A 22,054-nucleotide genomic window follows, 5' to 3' on the forward strand; every position below is an offset into this window, starting at 1 on the left:
TGCCTACCCAGTAAAAATTCCAATATTCAGCACAACTGATCTTAGTCCACAGAGCTGGATACCGTTACAAAGAATAGATTTCTACTAAGTGTTACAAATTTTTGTAAACAGCATTAAATTTGACTGTTTGCTTTCCCGGGAAAGACTGTTGAAGGTTTCTTGGGTCTCCAGCCGGGTGGTAGCATTTATATCTTGCGACGTTTTTGACAAAGAAGGAGATGAATGACATCAGAGCCATGATCAATTTGGCTGGTAAAGAACTGGACGCTGCCACAATCGCAGTCCTCAAGAAAGAACTGAATTTTGCCCCTATCCCCAGAACAAACCCGAAACGAGACATTATAGTGGCGTGGAAGAAGCAGTAAGGGCTTCCAAAGGAGGAAGCAGAGGAAGTCAGGTGGGAAACTTCCAGAACAATCAACAGATCTCAGTTGCCTACAAATAATGTATCTGCGGAAGAACGAGCAGCTCTCTGGTCCCTTAGAGATGACAGTGATATAACGATCCTACCAGCAGATAAAGGGAACGCTACAGTGCTATTAAGGACTGCTGAGTACCAGTAGAAAATAAACCTGCTGCCACAGCACGAGGCCTATAAGAGGCTGAAGAAGTATCCAACCCCGACGATGAGTAGAAAGATGATAGCTCTGCTGAAGAAATCTGGCTTACCTGAGCCAATGAAGAAGTGGCTGTACCCTAGAGTGCCAGCAATACCACACCTCTATGGACTCCCTACGATCCATAAGGAAGGGGTACCTCTCAACCGATTGCAGACTCCAACTCTCACAGTTAAGGACTTGTGAAATGCCTAGCAACACTGCTCCAACCCCTTATGGGACATTGCAGCCACCATGTCAGAAACTCAGCCAAATTCGTAAAAATACTCAAGGGCATGCTACTACAAATCGAGCACCTACTCGTGAGCTTCAACATGACGCCGCTTTTCACGAAAGTGTCCTTCAAGACTCCTTGACACTTTTAGCCCAGCACTTTGAACCACAAAGTCAGCCTCTTCGAACAAGCATTAACAACCTACTTTCAGCACCACAGGGAATTCATTGAACAGATTGACAATGTGGCCATGGGCTTCCCACTGGCTCCTGTGAATTCAAACCTCTATATCTAACATTTCGAGGAGGTGGCCCTTCAAAGTGCCAGACAGAAACCAAAGCACTTCTTCCGCTATGTCGACGACACTTTTGTTATATGCGGACATGGCAAACAGGTGCTAGATGAGTTTCAGGAACACCTCAACAGCATCCATTCGAACACCAAATTTATAATGGAAATGGAGGAAAATGGATGCCTCCCCTTCCTTAATATTTTAATTAAGAGGAAGGCAGATGGTCACTCGGCCATGCAGTACATAAGAAGAAGACACACACTTCATGCAACAAGCTGCCACCATCCAGCACAAAGACAAACAGTACTTAAATGGCTCTGAGCACTATGGGACTTAACTGCTGTGGTCATCAGTCCCCTAGAACTTAGAACTACTTAAACCTAACTAACCTAAGGACATCACACACATCCATGCCCGAGACAGGATTCAAACCTGCAACTGTAGTGGTCATGCGGTTCCATACTGCAGCGCCTAGAACACTCGGCCACTCCAGCCGACCAAACAGTACTTACCACGCTGGTACACAGGATGCATGCCATCTGCAACTAAGACAGCCATCCATCCGAGCTGCAACACCTGAGGTAAGTCTTCCTCGAAAATTGCTACAGTGAAATGCAGATCAACGGGGCACTTAAAAGGAAGAAGGAAGCAGTGAGAACCCCAGATTATGATGAAGTAGAAGGAGACAAACGACTCGCTTTCCTTCCGTACACAGTTACGCTCTCAGCCAAAATTCTACTATTTCTGGGCAAATATAATATCGAAACCATTCTCCAACCACCACCAAAGGCAGGGAGCTCCTAGGTACTGCCAAAGACCCGCTGATCCTTAACACACCAGGAGTATAAAGCATACCATGCAAATGCGTCAAACAATACATTGGGCAAAGATAGCACTGTACATCTAAACACTGTGAAGAACGTACAGAAAAATCAGCCAAAGCAAAATACAGCATAAATGAAAAACTCACCTTCAACTTCGAAAACACAAAGGTACAGTGCCGAGCATCTGGCTTCTGGGAAATCATTATCAAAGAATCCATAGAAATAAGGATTTACAACAATCTGGTCAACAGAGATGAGGGATCTCAACTTGGAGCAGCATGGAACTCTGCAATAGCGGCAGTCCATCGGGAGCTTACCCATCAACGTCCTCCGCCAGGGACGTAGACAGGATGCTTACACCGAGAACCAAACATGGCTGCCAAGGGCGACTCATCACCATCACCGTGTGCACGCCACTGGTCCACCGCGGCTACCCAAGGTCTAGTGGAGGGGGGTGACCGCACATATAAATAACCCGCTCTCCACCAATCTCGACACTTCGCCACGAGATGGGTAGTATGACAATTCCTGAAACGTTGCGAGATATCAACACTACCATGCAGCTTAAGACCTGAGAAACCTTCATCAGCATTAAAATTAGTACACTATGGTGATAGTTAATTAAATGAATATGGACTTTCACACACTATCACTGTAACATGCTAAATTTAATGCTGTTTACAAGAATTCTTGCTATCACAATGTTTTCTCTTTGCAAGCAGTTTGGGATAAGCAATGTTCCGTTACACTGTAAATTTATGTCATGCATACTGGATAAACCCATTGTCTTTACACAGAGCAAACATAATTCCAGTAATGCAGTATGTTTTTCGTTAAATACTTCACAGAAAAGAAGTAGTATGACAAATACCATACTTATCTGATAACATACTGCTTACAGTTGATTGCTTTACCTCTTACATCTTTTCTATTATAGAACTCTGACAGAGAGAAATAAATTGACAGCTGCTGCAAAGAAGTCTTATTAGGTACATTTGTTCCATGAACAAATTTGAGACATTTATTATTTACATGTACAATAAAATTACCATGTGTTACAGTTAATAAACTTATGTTTCCTACAAGTTTCATTCAAATACCATTACACACAACAGAACAATATACCTACAGTCAATTGAAATACCATAAAAATTCTGGAGAAGTGCTAATATCCTCGGTTTTAATGTTTCATCATTTATGATCATTGGAATTTACTGCACCCAATGCATTTCATGATATTCACACAGTACTTCATGCACAATGCATGACCGAAGTGAAAACTTACATCATGCTCAATGCCATCTAAATCCCGTTTCAGTTCTAGGTCTTGCTTTATACGAAGACTAGGCATTACAATCCTTGGTGGATCTTGAAGAAACTGAAAAAAGAAAGAATGGCACATTCAAAGCTTCTGTTCTTGTGCTTGTGTTACACATCAAGTGGGGCTAAAAAGCTATTTGTCACATGTATTCACTTACTGGCATTAGGCAACAAGAAAATGTGTCACATTAAATTAGATTTACTTTCATTCCAATTGATTCATGCTGAGGAGGTCCTACAGGATGTAGAAAATGTCAGAAAAACATGACGAACATTTGAAATCAAAGTTCTGTTTACTTTGGAGGTAGACACATCAGATATCAACCAAACAGAAATTATTTCATCCATGCCAAGCAGCTACTACTACTACTACTACTACTACTACTACTACTCTCTCTCTCTCTCTCTCTCTCTCTCTCTCTCTCTCTCTCTCTCTCTCTCTCTCTCTCTCTTCTCCCCCCCCCCCCCCATATGAATGTGCCAAGGTGAAGGCTCCAATACGAACATTTTTTGATTTTATGATGATCTCAGCTCCCTATTTTCTGACCTATGTTATTCAGTGGAAGATGATAGGGTACCTCTGCAAAGCCAATGAGGGCACTATGGTCAAGAAGAAACTAAGCAACTAGCAGGTTATATGCAGAATGCATTTTTTTAGGTCAGAAAACCACCTGTAAAGACAACAAGCAGGTAAATGCAGCTCTAAGTGTGGGTCACCAAATTTTGGTACTGAGGAAAATACATGTCTAATGTCACAAAAACTAATGCAAACCTGAAGTAAAAGTAAAGCTTTCAACTACCTGGAGTTAGTTATTAACACCTTAGTGCTCTGTTAGACATTGTCTTACTGGATGTGGTACACCACTGGCTTCCTCCAACTTTTGAACTCACTGACACAGTAAAAAGTTACATGAGGACCTAGAGCTTCACACTGGAATGGAAACTGTCATTTTCCACATAGACAATTTCCATGTGAAAAAATGACAGATGATGCCTGGGATGGAACCCAGAACACTTGAATTTGTAGCCTCACACCCATTCAATAACCAATCCTCTTACTCTTAGAAAAGTGTATATGCATTCAAGACAAGATCCAGAGTTTCATTAACTAACAGTGGAATTTTACACAACACTGGAAGGAAAAATTGAAATAATTAGCTACAAAATCAGATATTCCATGCCGAGGACCCACTAGAAAGATGCACCACAGAACACAGGCAGTAATACATTATCATGAAAAATCAGTATTGGTCAATGAGATAAATCTGCATTTATCTCATTGCATGTTACTGGAATTTGGAATCTGCATGCAGGTAAGTATCAAATGTGAGGAAAAAATTTTGAAGTGTCAAATGTGATGTGGAAAAAGTAACTATTTGAGTTCCAACATCCACCCACCATAGTACATTAATGCTTAAGAAATAGTCTGGTAAATATTGTATTCAAATCAAAATCCTCTATCATACTGCTGTGACAGGATATATATACTTGTTAGCTACGTAATTGAAGATGCATGAATTCAAACAGTGAAAAAGATTTGGAGGAAAATTACATCAGAAAAGTACAACATGACATGAGGTTGACCAAATATAGATAACATGAGCCATGCTGTCCATCCATTTCATTGAAGAGATTTAGAGAATCCATGGAAAATGTAGATCTAAATTTTGAGAGGACAATCTGAACTCTCATCTCAAAACCATGTCCTGTGACATTAGCACAGCTGTGAAAACAAAAATTCCTGTGAAAATCTATGAAACATGTTTTCCCAAAATTAGCCTGTGTAACTGTTTAGAAAAACCACACAACAGGAAAATATTTATTCTGTTAGTAATAGACATGCCCAAAATAATAAATTCTCTGAATACGGAGATTGGAACATGAGCACTGGACTACTGAAGCATCACAGATTGCAACTGTTAAAAACAAACTCTGGAAGACAGGAACATACTTTTGCCTAACAAACCTGATAAAGTGATCAGACATGACATAACAGCCAATACACCCAGCATGGGGAATGTTGTGGCATACAGTGAGGACCTGCAAATGTTAACAACATTACATAGTTACATGACAGCAGATATCTGAACAGCAAATTCAAATGAAGCTAAATCCCCTGAATCCCCATGGCCAACCAAAAGTTGAACATACGAGAACCACCAAGACAGCTTATATAAGAAGCCTTCCATTAATTTATAAGCAACATCATATCTTGCAAAACATGAAACAAAAAACGAAAACCCCAGAACTTCTGAACAAAAATGTTAGAAAAGGGATCAAAGACATCTCTACAGTTGATAGTTGACAATGATGCAGATGGTAGTAAAACAGAAGACAGTAACAGAAAAGACATAATTACAATGCTTTGCCTTAGAAAGTTTCTCCACTAAAGAACATAAAAATGCATTTAACATTTCTTACTACAGCACAGATACTAAAATGACATACATAATTGACTAAAGTGGGGACAGGAGGGAGAAGGAAAAACCAAACTTTTTCTACACAGTTGACCACTAGACCTGAAGGGGCAGCCATCAGATGAAATAAAACAAGTGGATGTTGCAGGATCACCTCTGGCAATGGAACTGTTATTTTATAGAACAGTGGTGTTTCATGGGAATAGAAAAGTGCACAGGTAATTTCAGGTTGTAAGAAGAGGCACAGCAAACATGTTTGGAGCTAAAGACCTAAACAGCAGATAATTTTGTTCTCCTATATGATTTTGGAAAGAAAACAGTTCCTCTGCATGAATGAAAATGAATCCTACAGTCATTGATCAAGTAAAATTGACTGCTCTATTCACTCACTGTTCTGCTGAAAGCAATCAGCCAATACAATTTTGAATACCGGGTGATTGAAGCTAATCAGAAACATTCACATAGTGATCTAGTGACTGTCTAATATTAGAGATTTGTCTAACAACAGATGTAAAAATTTATTTTGGCTGCACTGATAAGTTAAACCTGGATTTCTTGCATTTTATGGGCTGCCCCCTTAACGATTATGGACACATCCCTGCGACAATAACAACTTGACTGAAAAGGGTATCTTGCAGATCATCCTCTTCAATTTCCTTCAGATTTACAGTATTTGGAGTTTAGTGCTGGAACATCAATTTCCTAAACCAGCACTAGGCAGCAACCAAACTAAAAAAATTTGACTTTGAAGATCAGAAGACTTCTGAGTGCTGCCTACTACAAAACATTTCCTATTTATTAACACAATTGCTGGTAATTGGAAGAATAGCATAAAAGTGCCTTAATGAAAAAGTTGCTGGTTCGAATCTCCTAGTAGGAACCACTACTTTTTAAAAACTTCCATGTCTACTAACAAACTGCAAATTTAACAAGTACTGAATTGTAATGGTTTGGTAAAAATTACATATTTTTTCATCATTCAACATATTAAAACAAAAATTTTGATACATTCATGCAAGATTTATTTATTTTTAATTTTATGCTCTCCATTTTTATACTAAAATGTAATTTTTTAACAATACTCGCATTTTTATGTAACTTAACTAAAAATAACTATTAGAAAAGTATGACTCAGCATGAATTAAAATTACCATTTGTTTTACATATGGAATTTAAGTAAAACTAAAAGAACTGGTAGCACTTAGTGAGATCTGAACCACCAATTTTATGATTATTATAATATTATCCTATGCACTCAGCTACAGACAACTATACAACACATTTTTTACACTTGCGAGCACTCACAAATCACCCAAGTGCCAAATGCATTTCTTGTTTCTACTTTTATGGAGAATGGTATCTTACTGCTTTACCAAATAATTGACTGGCCACTGACCTTCAAATCCTGAACCTAAGACAAAAATCAATGAGGACACACGAGTGAAATCCCCTTGGTGGAGGCATGCTTGGTTAGGCTAATTGTTTAAGTAACTGATCCTGAAACTAGGAGTTACAGCCTCAAATCTGAGACCTAGCAACAGTTTTCATCTGTTGGTTTGTATGTGTATCAATGCAGTCTCACAGAATTGTTATTTATCTTCATATAGATAATGAAGTAATTCTACACATATACATGCTAGAACTATTGCTCCTGCTCAAAGACAGCACTTTAAATAATAGTTCACAGTCCCCACCCCAAATGAACCATGGACACTGCTAAGGCAGGGTTGCTTGCATGTCAACAACACTGAAAACAGTGTTAGGTGCAAACACAAATAAGTATTATCTGAGGAGATATCAAACTTAGACATGGATCCTCAAGAGGGGCAAAATACTTTTCAGTAGTTGCAGGAGCAATGGTCTCGATTATCAACTGACCTGGCCTTGTAGCATTAACCAACTTCCTGTGCCAATAATGCAAATGGCTGAAAGCAAAGCGAACTGTAGCTCTCTGTTTTTCTTCTCAAGAGCATACAGCTCTACTGCAAGAAATTATCTTAGGCAAAATATTCAGGAGGTAAAATAGTCCCCCATTCAGATCTCCAGACAGAGTCCACTCAGGAGGATATTATCAGGAAAAGCAGGCCAGGCAGTCTATATGTCTGAGTGTGGAGTATTACTTATCTTAGTAGGATAAGCATATATCACTAGGGGTAAGATAGATATTGCCTACAGGAAAATTAAAGAGACCTTTAGAGAAAAGAGGAGCACTTGGATGAATATCAAGAGCTCAGATGGAAAACCAGTTCTAAGCGAAGAAGAGAAAGCAGAAAGGTGGAAGAATTATATAGAGGGTCTATAGAAGGGTGATATACTGGAGGGCAATATCATGGAAATAGAACAGGATGTAGATGAAGATGAAATGGGAGAAATGACACTGCACGATAAATTTGACAAAGCAGTGAGAGACCCGAGTCGAAACAAGGCCCTGAAAGTATACAACATTCCATTACAACTACTGATAGCCTTCGAAAGGCCAGCCCTGACAGACCTCTACCATGTGGTGAGTAGGATGTAGGAGATAGGTGAAATACCCTCAGACTTCAAGAAGAATATAATAATTCCAATCACAAAGAAAGAAGGTGTTGACAGACATGAAAATAACCAAACTATTAGTTTGGTAAGTAATGGGTGCAAAATACTAACATGAATACATTACAGATGAATGGAAAAACTGGTAGAAGCTGACCTTGGGAAAAATCAGTTTGGATTCCATAGAAATGTTTGAAAATGTGAGGCAATACTGACCCTACAACTTGTCTTACAACACAGATTAAGGAAAGGCAAACCTATATTTCTAGCATTTGCAGACTTGAAGAAACCTTTTGACAATTTTAACTTGATTACTCTCTCTCAAATTCTGAATGTTGCAGGGATCAAACACAGGGAACGAAAGGCTATTAACAATTTGTACAGTAACCAGATGGCAGTTATAAAGAGTCGAGAGGCATGAAAGGGAAAGAGCAGTTGGGAAGGGTGTGATACAGGGTTGTAGCCTGTCCCTGATGGTATTGAATCTGTATACTGAGCAAGCAGTGAGGAAAACAAAAGAAAAATTCAGAGCAGAAATTAAAATCCATGGAGAAGAAATAAGAACTTTGAGGTTTGCTGACGACATTTTAATTATGTCAGAGACAGTGAAGTACCTGGAAGAACAGTTGAACAGAAGGAACTGTGTCTTGAAAGGAGAATATAAGATGAACATCAACAAAACCAAAATGAGGATAATGGAATGTAGTCGAATTAAATCAGTGATGCCGAGAGATTTATATTAGGAAATGAGACACAAAGTAGTATATGAGTTTTCCTATTTGGGGAGCAAAATAACTGATGATGGTCAATGTACACAGGATATAAAATGTAGGGTGGCAATGGCAAGTAAAGCTTTTCTCGAGAAGACAAATTTGTTAACATCGAGTATAGATTTAAGTGTTGGGAAGTCTTTTCTGTAAGTATTTGTTTGGAGTGTAGTCTTGTATTGAAGTGGACAAAATGGATGACAAACAGTTTAAACAAATCGAGAATAGAAGCAAACATCAAACAATGGAAAATCCAGGATGGAATGTAACAATACCAGAGAAGGGAAGTTGCTACTCATGATACAGCAGTGATGCTGAGTCATGATAGGCACAATAAAAAGATTCACACAATTAAGGCTTTCGGCCATTAAGGCCTTTGTCAGCAGTAGACACTCACTCGCACGCAGTCTCAGAGAGCTGAGAGCACAGCTTGGCAGTGTGGTCCCAGCTCCCTGCACGTGTGTGTGTGTGTGTGTGTGTGTGTGTGTGTGTGTGTGTGTGTGTGTGTGTGTGTGTGTGTGTGTAAGAGAACAGAAGCTTTTGAAATGTGGTGCTACGGAAGAATGGTGAAGATTAGATAGGTAGATCATGCAACTAATGAGGAGGTACTGAATAGAATCAGAGAGATGAGGAATTTGTGGCGCAACTTGACTAGAAGAAGGTATCTGTTGGTAGGACATGTTCTGAGGCATCAATGGATCCCCCATTTAGTATAGGAGGGCTGTGTGGAGGGTAAAAAAGAGAGACACCAACAGATGAATACACTACACAGATTCAGAAAGATGTAGAGTGCAGTACGTACTTTGAGATGAAGAAGCTTGTAGAGGATAGGGTAGTATGGAGAGCTGCACGAAACCAGTCTCTGAACTGATGACGACGACAACAACAGCCTAGGAAGGTTGGAGACTTTAAAAAGGAAAAATTGATAGGTTGTATTCAGTTGTAGTAAGAGCTGAAGTGCAGTGGCAGAAAGGACAAGACTTCCGGTCAGGTCAGTACAGGATTATCTACAAAAAATCAAACATGAGTCATGCAGGGAGAGCCTTAGTAATTAGCTAGAAAATAGAAATACGAGTAAGCTATTATCAACAGCAATGTAAATGAATTACCATAGCTGAAATAGGCACGAAGGAAATACAACAGTGGTAGAAATTTGTATGGCAACCAGACCAGCAGAAGAATGGAATAGGAAAAGGTTTGATGAGTAATTATTCAATAGCTAAGGAAGAAGAAAGCCAATTCTAGAAGGTAATGAAATTCAATAGTAGGAACAAGATGCACAATAGTTAAGAGAACATCCAATGGCATAAATGACTGAAAGAGGGATGCTGCCTGGTAGAATTTTGCACATTGCATGAATTAGTCACTGCAAACACTTGTTTCAAGTATCATGAAAGAAGGTTGTGTATGTGGAATAACATGGAGAAATCAAAAGGTTTCAAGCAGATTATGTAATGTCAAAAACGAAGGTTTCAAAACAGGATTGTAAACTACAAAACATTTCCAGTGATAGATGTGGTCTCTGGCTAGAGTCGTTTTTATTAACTGCAGAGTAATGTTGTTGAAATGGTAAAAGTAGAATTTAAGTACATGGGATTTGGGTAAGTTGAATGAACCAAAAATCATTGATAGTTTGAAAATGAGCATTAGGCAACAAGTGATAAATAGAGGGTAATTATACACTGGGTGATGAATAGGCAGCTTTGAGATGAAACAGTGAAGGCAGGAGCAAACGTAGGTAAAAAGTAAGGCCTAGTATGAATACCTTAACAACTCATGAGATGCTGAACTTAACTGATGAGAAGAGAAAATACAAACATGTGGCTATTTAAGCAGACAAAGGGGAATACAGACATTACTGGAATGATGTTAACAGAACATGCAATATGGCTAAACAAGAATGGTTGTAAGGCAAAGGGGAACAAACTTGCTCCAGAGTGGGGAAAGGAAGTAGTTGTAGACAAGACTGGAGATATTATGATATGGCCAGAATTTGATACAACACTGAAAGAGCAAAGTCTTAACACGGCAATTGCAGTTGATGACATTCCCTCAGAGTTATTGGGATACTTGGGAAAGCCATCCATGACAAAATTATTCCACTTTTGTGCAAGATACGAGATAGCTGACAAAGTTATACATCAACCAGAATGTAATCATTCAAATTCGAAGAAAGGCAGGTGCTAACAGGTGTGAATACTATCGGACCAGACCATCAGATTAATGTATCATGCTTGCAAGAATGGAAAAGCTTTTAGAGGGTTAACCCTAAATAAGATCACTTTGGGTACCAGGAACATGTAAAACAAGGCAATACTGATACTATGGCTTACCTTAGACGAGTTAAAGAAAGAAAATTGTGTTACAGATTTTGCAGATTTACTGAAATGCTTTTGAGAATGTGGAGTTGACTGCACTCTTTGGAATTTGGACAGCAGCAGAATAACTAGACAGGGAGCCTAAGTTTGTTTGCAACTTCCACAGAAACCAGACTCCAGTTGTAAGAGCTGAAAGACATGAAAGGGAAGCATTGCATAGGAAATGAGACAGGCTTGTAGCCTACATCTGATATGCACTCTGTACAAGGAAGATATGAAGGAAATCTGGAAGGTAAAGGAAACTGTGTGTTTACCAATGACAATGTAATTCTATCAACAAAACCAGCATCTTGAAATTGTCAATGAAGGGATGTGTGGGAGGTAAGCTGGAAGAGTAAAATTGTATAGTATTACTAGAAGAGACTGTACGACAAACATCAATAAAAGCAATAGAATCTAGGTGAAATAGATCAGTCAATGTTGAGTTTCAACTAGAAAATGACACACTAAAAGTAGCAGACAACTTTTGCTATTTGGGCACCAAAGTAACTGATAATGGCTGAAGTAAGAAAAAAATAAAGTGAAGACTAGGAATATCAAGGAACAAGTGCCTAATAAAGAGGACTGTTCACATCTAATGTAAATTTAAGTGTTAGTAAGTATTTTCAGAAGATATTTGCAGTGCAGCCCTTATGGAAGTCAAACATGAATGATAGGCAATTCAGACAAGATGAGAATGGAAGCATCTGAAATGTGCTACAGAAGAATGCTGAAGATTTGATGGGTGGACGAAACAAATGAGGGAGGAACACAGGGACCAATTTCACTAACACAAGGGACCTGTTAATAGCACAAATTCTGAGGCATCTAGGGATAGCCAATTTGGTAATGGAGGGATATGTGAGGGTAAAAAGTGTAGAGGAAGACTGGCATGAAGACAAGAAGAAAGTTCGAATGGATGTAGTAGGTGACAGTCATCAGAGATGAAGAGGTTTGTAGAGGGTAGACTAACGTGGACAAGTGCATCAAGTCAATCTATATTATATTCACCAAAACTGAGCCATAACATAACACTGCTTAATTTCATACAGTCACGCAAATTCTAGACTTACCTGTTGGTTCACTTGCTCATCCAATTCTTCTTTTACTTTCATGGTGGATGTGTGTAACTGAACCTGTGGTGAATAGTAAAAAAATATCTGCAAGGAGTTCTTTTAACAAGACAATTTTAGATATATTACAAAAAAGTATCACATATTGTACGTCTATGACACTTCTAAAGAATAAATGACTCATTCTTTTCAGAGAGTGGCCTTCTCAGTGACAGTAAGGTGCATTTCAATGGTAATGATTGAAAAGTTATGAATGATCAGTGACAACATATTTGAAAATTTATTAGCATCTTGCACTTCATTTTCCTATGCCGCTATTTTCAATCATATTTTCTACTTCCATAATCTTTATTTACTTATCATTAACTATTTTATACGAAATGCGCATCATATAAAAAAACAGTAGTGTAATGAAATCCGTGGGTACAACTAGAATCTTTAATATTAAAATCAACAATACCCATATAGTACAACTAATTGCAACATGAATTTCCTATCAGCCAATCACACAGTTTTATTTTGAAATATTAAAATGATGTGGATGAAGCAGGGAGGGAATAATAAGTAAGATTTTTGAGGCCATTCACTTACTGAGAGTTTCCTGTTCTTGCTAGCCTATGACTAGGGATGTGGATTTTTGCATTACTTACAGTATCTTGTTTGTAAACTGCTTTCTGGGAACACATTCTTTAACACTCTCCCTGATGCCAACAGCAGAGTCATAGAGATATCAAAAACTATTAGTATTCTAAGCCTGGTAAACAAAATACAGACAGCACCATATGTTCCACCTAGCATATCACACGGACCTTTTTTTATGTTACTGATATCAGGGGAATTAACACATATCTGAACCAAACACTCCTCTCAGTTTACACACGAGGTAGAACAATCTTGAGGACTTTTCTTGCAGATTTGGTTGGTGTGTTTTTTCCAGTTCACTTTCCCATTAACATGAAATTTGGCATGTATACTTTCTATACTGACTTGCAGACAAATACAATGAAACAGTATTAAAAAATTGAGGTTCTGGACAAAGCCCTTCTGAAATAGGGAACACATTCACAGGACCACAACAAACACACACATGGCCACTGTCTCCAGGAACTGGGAATGACCATCTGCTTTTGGTATGAGCAACCATCTGTTAGGGTGGGTTGTGAAATATGAGGAGGTGCGGGGCAGCAAGAGAGGGATAGCAGTGTAAAAGTGGGAGGAGGGGTGGGGGGAAGATAATGTGTTCTCTGTGGTAGCATGCAAGGATGTGGCAGAGACAGTATGAGTTGCTAAAGGTAGTTTTGGGAAGCTGTACTGTGGGAGGGGAAGGGGAGGAGAGAAATTGAGAAAGGGAAAATAGTAATTGCACTGGGAGGAAAGAGTGTGAGAGTGTGTGTGTGTGTGGGGGGGGGGGGAGGCGAAGTTAGAGCAGGGAAAAGGGACATGTGTAGAGGACATGGACTAGCACAGGCTGAGTCTAGAGGGGTTACAGGAAATAATATGTTGTGTTAGAAGATAGAATCCAGTTGGAGCCAGCTGTGAAGCAGTCACTGAAGTGAACCACATCATGCTGGGGTACTTTCAGCAAGTGGGTGGTCCAGCTTTCTTGGCCATACTTTGGCAGTGGTCACTCCTGCAGACAGAGCGATTTAGTTATGCCTATGTAGGATACAGCACAGTGGCTGCAGGCGGGTAGTCGCCAATCACAAGGTTCCTTTGACATGTAGCGCTGCCTTTGTGTTGGAGATGTCTGACAGGGCTGCAGGAAACGTGCATGTCCTGCATGTAGCTCTGTTTCAGGGATATGAGACATGAGGCAAGAGGTTGGAAGCAGGACTGGAGTAGCGATGGGCAAGAATATTTCATCAGTCGAATTGGAGACAAAACACAACTGTGGGAAGGGTGGAGAGATTATTCCTCATTTCAAGGCATGAGAGGTAGGGTAAATCTCGGCAGAAAATGTGATTCAGTACTTCAGTCATGGGTAGTACTGACTTGCAAGGGGAGTGCTACTCTAGGAGTATGTGGGAGATGGGGGTCGACCAAAGCTTCCGACTCCACCCGTCAGCTTTGACCCGTGACTTAAGGCTATTGTGGTGTGTGATATCATGGCAGTGTGGAATTTAGTTTATGAGAGTGGCGCATTTGTAGGTGTTTTGATGCGATCGGTGGTGCTCTCTGGTGGTGTGTTCATGTGTTGTGTGTTAGGTGATGTTTTTGGTTTAGTTTGCATGTGTGGTGTGTTTATAGGTGGTGTATTGTTGCGGTTGGTGGTTCTCTCTGGTGGTGTGTTTATGGGTAGCGTGTTACATGGCGTATGATGTTCATTTGCGTGGTAGCATTGCACGTGTGTGGTATTGGTAGTGACCGTGCTTTCAGCGGAATATTTTTCAGGGAGTTAACAATTTTGGTTTTGTCATGTCAATATTACTTTTTTTTATTAGTGTGTGTGAATTTTGGTAAACTTCTTTTTTTATGCCTTTGGTAGGGATGGATATGACTGGCAGGGTCAACAGTTTTCAGTTGTCGGCGATGATGGGGGACAGTGCGTTGTCTCTAATAAAATTTCTTCAACTATTCAGATTTTTGGATGAAGTCTAAGTGTTCAGTGTGTTATGAAGAAACGCGGCTTACTAAACTTCTGGCATCTCTGATCAGGGACGGCTGTATGTGGAGGCGTCTTAAGGATAAGAGGTGAAGGGAAATGTTCGATTCCAATTCGTGGGATCGGGAGCTGCTGTTGAGCTATGTAGATCAAGCGAAGTGTCCGTTTCCACTGTATATTGTGTTTAGTGGAATTTGAGTAGTTTTGTGCCGTCTTTTTTTTTTGTCGTTTTGTGTGGTTTAGTATGGTGGTGTGTGTCTAAATTCGTTTGTATTTACTTTGTCCCCACCCAAAAACCCCCAATTTCCCACACTTGTCCCGTTAGTTTTTGTGGAACGTGTGTGTTGGTTTTTAATTGTATTTTCGTGTTAGTGATCATGTTTATGTAATGACATCATAGGCGCCATATTGGAGTCTTAGTGTATGGTCGTTTCCACCATATTTGTGACGGCATGGGTCAAAGCAGATGGGTGGAATCAGACGCTTCTGTATTTGTGACTGACAAGGCAAGGCATGGGATTCCATTTCTGGGAGAAGGCTGTAAAGGAAATTTTAGGCTGTGCACGCCTCAGTGTGACCCTTAGTATTTCCTTCAAACCACATTGTTTCCCAATATTCTTAGCTGGTGGAGTCTCCTTACATTTCCTTCCCCGTAACACACTGCATCAGAAAAAAGTCTACCTTGCACACCTACAAATTCTTTCATCACCACCACTACCAGAACCACTAGTGGCAGAAACTCCAGTAGTAAAAATACTGCCAGTATTAACTTTTAGTTCATAGTATTATTCACTGACACTGTTACTTCAGACACTCAAATCATTGTAATACTATTTTCCATATTAAAACTTAGTTTCAGAAAAATATGCTATAAAAAGGGAAACCATGGCCCAATTTAATAGAGGGTCTGATGGACTTAATCAGATCAGGTTCAATAAACAAACCAATAAGATCACAAAATGTCATCAACAAATCTTGATCTGGTTAACGGTTTGTGATTCTGGGTGGTTAGTAAGGAATCCTCGAGGTGGGCTATGAATAAATTTGCGGAGCATGCTGACATACAGTTGGCCTTTGATGTACTGCAGATTTGTTTGTAGGCCACCCCTTCAATAGAGAAGTAATTGTCTGTGAGAATGTAGTTGAACATGACGACCAGGAATGGGCTGTAGGTTAGGAGACAGTCAGACACTGGGGAAGGTGTACTGTTCAGTGACCAAGTCATGTGTGTTGGGGGATGTGATCATAGAGGGTGATAGCACTTTCCTAAATTGTGCAAAATGGAAACTCTTCCTACAACATATTACTCATCCCCATAACCCCCCATAGCGTCAATGTTCACTAGTCTGTATGCTCCGCCCCACCTATTCCCTACCCTGCTCTCATTCTAGCACTGAGCAGTGCACACACCTACCCCACAACTCCCCCCACCCCCCATACAGCCTGCCAACACTGCACCTGGAAGCCCTATTCTGTCACCCTATGTCCTTGACCAATCCCACAGGCAGCACAGCATCACCTCCACCCCTACCCTGCTATCCCTCACTTCCCACCCCACAGCACCTCTTTACACCACCAGTCACGCCAACAGATTTCTGCTTGCATTAGATGTATTCATGCTCTAGTGTTCTGTACTTCATATGAATGACTTTGTCCAAAAGCTTAAATATTTAGCAGTCAATTGATTCTACCTACCTGCAACCAAAGGCCTCCTCAATGTGTTGAGTACAAATGTACCCTTTGTATACCATTATTCTATCCTGACATTTTCTGTGTTTGATTTTACTTTCTCTATTCTTTGGAAAATGTAACTGAGGCACCTGAGTTGTCGGTTACTGAGTTTTGCTTTTCACCATTGGACCAGTTCAGATACAACCTCACATGAAAAGCTGGAACAGCAACTGCTCAATCACACAGCTTTGAGCTAATGGGAAAACAGATACATTTACAATACAGATGTAACACATGATATGAAAGTACATTGTAGTTGTCACTTCTGTAGTTGTTCCAAAAAGAAGTGATAAGACGACGAACACCAAAGGCATGCGTGCTAAATCTACGATGACCTACCTTTACCAACTGCTTACATTTTGAGATCAATGCTAGACCTACAGTACCACTAGAAGAATTAACATCCTGAATATGAGCAAGACACTACACACACCATAGAAAGAAAGGTGAGTGAGACATTGAAGGTACAAAGGTTTTCTTCCTTCGGGGGGGGGGGGGGAGGAAGGTCCTACTTGACCCAGACTTTGGCAGTTGACACTAACAAAAACCTGTAAAGGCTACTTTCATAACGTGACATTGTCTAGCATGGGTATACATTTGTGTTTTCACTGCTTCTAGATAAATTTTCAAGACGAATGATTCAGAGCAAAGACATCTTTACAGGGTCACAAGTGTTTTGATCTAGCTACAAAAACACAAATTAATTACAGCACTTTGATGAAGAAAGGAATGAACAATATATTTTCAAAACAAGTTCAATGAAGAGAGAATTATCCGTAGAATGTTGATGGCCACACACTGGCAACTTCAAATCCTGCTGTTCTCAGAAATACTGAATCAAGAAGTGAGCTCTAACAGTAGGTTTAGCATGTTTAAATTTGCCAGAAGCTGACAGTGACATTCTGCTATAATTACTTATTTTAAGAGCACCAAATCTGTAGGCATATGTTGTGTGTTACAGAAGTGTCATATTTGAGCCCACACAGTTTAACTCTGTGATTATACTAACATTTAAATAGTTTATGAGTTACCAAATATTTATAGTGGTAATGTGAAAATCTACTGGTTAAAGAGCATTGCAAACATTCCATAGTTAAAACTGTAAAACTCCTTGGGTCGACAGAAGCGTCCGATCCCACGCGTCAGCTTTGACCCATGACGTAAGGGTGTTGTGTGTGACATCATGACAGTGCGGAGTTTGGTTTAAGTGTGGCTGTTTCCAGTTCTGTTTTATTTTATTTACTTTTCTGATCTGTTCATTCTATCTCTTGAGATTTTTTTTTAAATTTAAAAACACTTAATACTTATTTTAATTATCTGTTTCCTCCAATTTCTGTTTTAGTTTATTATATTTATCTTTCTGATCTGTTCGTTCTATTTCGTGAGATTTTTTTAAAAAAAGACAAAAAACACTAATCAGCTACTGAAGCATCTTTATCTTCTATGGGTTGCAGGGATTACGACCCCTGCGGAGGTGGGTGGGTATTCATGCATGGCTGTCTTCACTTACACGTTGTAGCTACACAAGGCGTCTAAATTTGTTTATATTTAGTTTGCCCCCACCCAGAACACCCCATTTCCCGCGCTTGTCCCGTTAGTGTCATTAGGCTTCTTGTGGAAAGTGTGTGTGTTTTTGTTTCCGCCATATTTGTGACGTAATAGGTCAAAGCAGACGGGCAGGATCGGACGTTTCCGTATTTCCCACTCCTTTACTATTAGTATCAGCATTACCACCATTTCCTTTTTAGGGTTGTAAATTACACTACCAACCACTCATTCATTTAATAGTATTTAATCTCCTCAAAGGATTTCAACAACAGCTCTTTGTCACCTACCACTTCCCTATATTTAATAGATTCTAAATACCTACCCCCAAATCAAAAACTGATCAAGAACAGTAATATTGCTAACAAGAACATTGAGTGCATAAAACCAATTAGATGAGCAATAGCAAAAATAATACACCAGGAAAACAATATTGTAGGTCATGAGGTTAGATTTCTCCATCAGGCACCATGACAAATAAACTGCCAAATATTGTCTTTGCAATAAATCCACATACATATATCCCTCTTGTCTGTGAAAGCAACTATGGTCAACCTAAAAACTGACCACAAATAGAGCATCTGATCAATTCATCCAGCAAGCCGTACAACTGACCTACAGTAGCAGTAAAGTCCTACTCATATATTACTTTATCATATCCATTAATAATACCACTTTCTAAGAAAGGAACAAATCTAGACGTTAACAACACACCAAACTAAATCTCAGAGTAGAAAATTAATTTGTAACAAGTGATTGCAAACACCACAATAGTTCAAGAACATGTGACAATTTCCTAGTTGACAACAAACCTGTAATCATTAACTACTGGCATGCCAACATCACACTAACAATAAGCTACAGAAATTTTAAAACAAATTAAATATTGGAGAGCACCATTATATACTACAAGATACCAATCCATTGCAAATATGTTGCACAGCCAAGAGTCACAACTTCATTTGGTCAAGAATCAAAACCAACAGCCAGTACCAAATATTTCATCTGACAAACAACAGGGAAGGTAATCTACTTGTTTACACACCACATTGCACAGAGAAATTAATGAAACAATGGTAAAAAATACAAGAAGCTATTTACCAAGGAGCCTGGTTCAGCATATACTTCATTCTTCTCTTTTTTCAGCCAACTAGTTCCCTTGGAGTCCATGAGTGCTCTCCTAATCCACTGAAAAACAAGAAAGCAAAAGTGATATTGTTTAAATTGTTACTATTCAACATAGTGCACAGGCAGCATTTTCTGGCTGCAGCAAACGAGTCAATGCATATTAAAAATTTAAAACTGGCTGAGGAACAAAGAACCTGATAAAAAGAACTGATTTACAACTTGCTGGTTATAAGGACTCTGAAGCCTCACTGTCATTAATGGAAAACATAACTCAATTTGACAGAAAACAAAAACCACACACAATGGAAAAAAATGACTTACAGTTACTGCTGTTACTTGGTAGCATTTGCTTGTGGTATACAATCCCATTCTGAATATGGTAGCTGACATATCTTGCTTTTTTCATGTAAATTTCTGTGTCATGTGAAGCAACTAAGATAAAGTGAATTTACCAGACAAATCTATATACTGTAGACAATTTTACGTATGAAGAATAAAAGATTAAAATGTGTCTCGAGGTATATCTAAGCCTGTCAATGTTTCATGCAAATTCCTTAATATATAGAATAATGTAAGAGGTTTATAATTATGTTCTTAGCAACGTATGCAAGGACAGAAAAGAATTATTTCTCAATCATACTGGCTGCACTTTCAATCAATCTATAAACCCATATTTGTTCATGGTATTCAGAAAAGCAGAACATGAAAATCCACCCATACAGACAGAACTTTCTTTTTTTCAGTCAGTTTAGTATGTATTTTTAACAACTGTTTCCTTATACAGTCATCTATATTCAACGTTATCAACTCAATATAGAGCAATGCTGCAATCTTTACCCAGTCACTAAAAAACACACACTGCTGCCTGCACGTTGTATGGAAAAATAAATGATTCTTGACTGTCAAGATTTAACACCGATTACATTCCTCTAACAAGACTTAGTGAAATTACTTTCTCATAAGCATACCCATGACAATGTTCTGTGGTTTTGTGATGCTTTTGTCGATGGCAATTACACATACCCATTAGGCCTTACAGAGTCAATTACATTTCCCATATCCTTCCATAGACAAACGTGCACATTACTACAAACAGCAGTTAACACTATTTACTAAACTATGGAGCACATAGGCACATTGATAATCCATGGAAAACGCAACACAATGAATTCCCTCTACAGCATTCTCTTTCATACCAACATAACCAATCCCTGATACACTGTATTAACGTGTGCTAACGAATCTGATGTATCGGCAGTACAACTGTTTGCGCTACAACCCGGGCGAACTACAGATCAGATTACAGTGAACTCTTACCGTCCCTATTCCTTCCTTCACAAATATTGTTACCGAACTTCGCATGCACAAGTAAATATAACAATATGAATGCAGCGGACGTGTGAACTTCGTGAGGGCCTTTTTTCGTCAATCACCGAGTATTTCACATTGACCTGCACTTTCTCCAACCACCACATATAGACACTTTGCCGGTAATTACAGACAACACATCAAAATTCCTAGTGGTTCTTTAGCTAAATCACGGGAAACATTTAGCAATTTCATCGGACAGAACGAAAACTGCAAGCATATTACATACCCACACGTCGATCTGGTATTTTTCGTAATTGCCGAACAGAACAGGTAAGTAATGTGCACTAATATGTTTGTCTAAACACTAGTCACCTCCTGCTCGCAATGCGGAAACACAAGCTCACTGAAAATAACAAGTGTTTGGTTCTGGTACACATAACCTGAAATAATCACTTACGAAATTCTAAGGCTTTCTCAAACCATAACCAGAGGCGCCAAAGATGATACAAGAATTAAATGTGGAACAAACTTATCGTTCAAATGTGCCCAATAAATGAAATTAAACCGATGTAATAACTGTACGAACAGTTACTATAGCATCATCACAAGGCATTGGCAAACTACTTCAATCGAGGCAGTTAGCTGTAATGATAATTAAGTATTGACTTAGTACCACACTCAATATGCGTCTTTCCGTGATTTCCTGTCTCCACCATCAAATCACTTACATATTACACAGAAAACGCAACATAATACCATACAACCGCATGACAATGAACTAGTGGTGGGCAGGAAATCGCGTATCTGTTAGAAATCACAGTGACTGAGAAGTCACAGATATCACAGTAGCAACTTTACAGAATCTAACTGCAATTTCAGTCACAGTTAGCAGTCGCAAGTAGTATTTCACATTGAAAGACGTGAGCCATCTATTGGTCGAATTTAGCACTGCTTTCTGCGATTTCAGTGACAAGTCGCAACTAAGAGTCGCAAGTAGCAACTAAAAAGCGCGGTTAACAGTGGCATCTGTTGGCCGAAGTTCGTACTACGTCCATCTCTGCGGTACGCTATGGAGTCTAACTGCGATTTCCGTGACAAGTCGCAACTAAGAGTCGCAAGTAGCAACTAAAAAGCGCGGTTAACAGTGCCATCTGTGGGTCAAAGTTCGTACTACGTCCATCTCTGCGATACGCTATGGAGTCTAACTGCGATTTCCGTGACAAGTCGCAACTAAGAGTCACAAGTAGCAACTAATAAGCGCAGTTAGCACTGCCATCTGTTGAGCAAAGTTCATACTACGCTATTCGCTGCCGAGTCAAACTGC

The 22,054-nt window shown here is 39.3% G+C and overlaps 1 protein-coding gene across 6 annotated transcripts; it reads right to left on the reverse strand.

The window, feature by feature from the left end:
* Positions 1-2,978: 2,978 nt before the first annotated feature.
* LOC126442778 (uncharacterized) lies at positions 2,979-21,514 on the reverse strand. 6 transcript variants are annotated; one of them, XR_007581634.1, is made up of 5 exons: positions 21,404-21,511; positions 21,017-21,133; positions 19,393-19,479; positions 12,414-12,476; positions 2,979-3,325 (listed from the first exon to the last, which is right to left on the reverse strand). XR_007581634.1 is itself a non-coding variant. In XM_050090808.1 (4 exons), the coding sequence occupies exons 2-4, from the start codon at positions 19,459-19,461 to the stop codon at positions 3,149-3,151; spliced, it is 309 nt and encodes a 102-aa protein (XP_049946765.1). In that variant the 5' UTR covers positions 19,462-19,479; positions 21,404-21,514; the 3' UTR covers positions 2,979-3,148. The 6 variants fall into 6 exon arrangements, 4 of the variants coding, with proteins under 4 accessions (XP_049946765.1, XP_049946766.1, XP_049946767.1 ...); XM_050090808.1 differs by lacking the exon at positions 21,017-21,133 and having other exon boundaries at positions 21,404-21,514; XM_050090809.1 differs by lacking the exon at positions 21,017-21,133 and having other exon boundaries at positions 21,459-21,511.
* Positions 21,515-22,054: the final 540 nt, after the last annotated feature.

Source organism: Schistocerca serialis, unplaced genomic scaffold (genome assembly GCF_023864345.2).
Source record: "Schistocerca serialis cubense isolate TAMUIC-IGC-003099 unplaced genomic scaffold, iqSchSeri2.2 HiC_scaffold_1407, whole genome shotgun sequence".
Classification (NCBI taxonomy): domain Eukaryota; kingdom Metazoa; phylum Arthropoda; class Insecta; order Orthoptera; family Acrididae; genus Schistocerca; species Schistocerca serialis.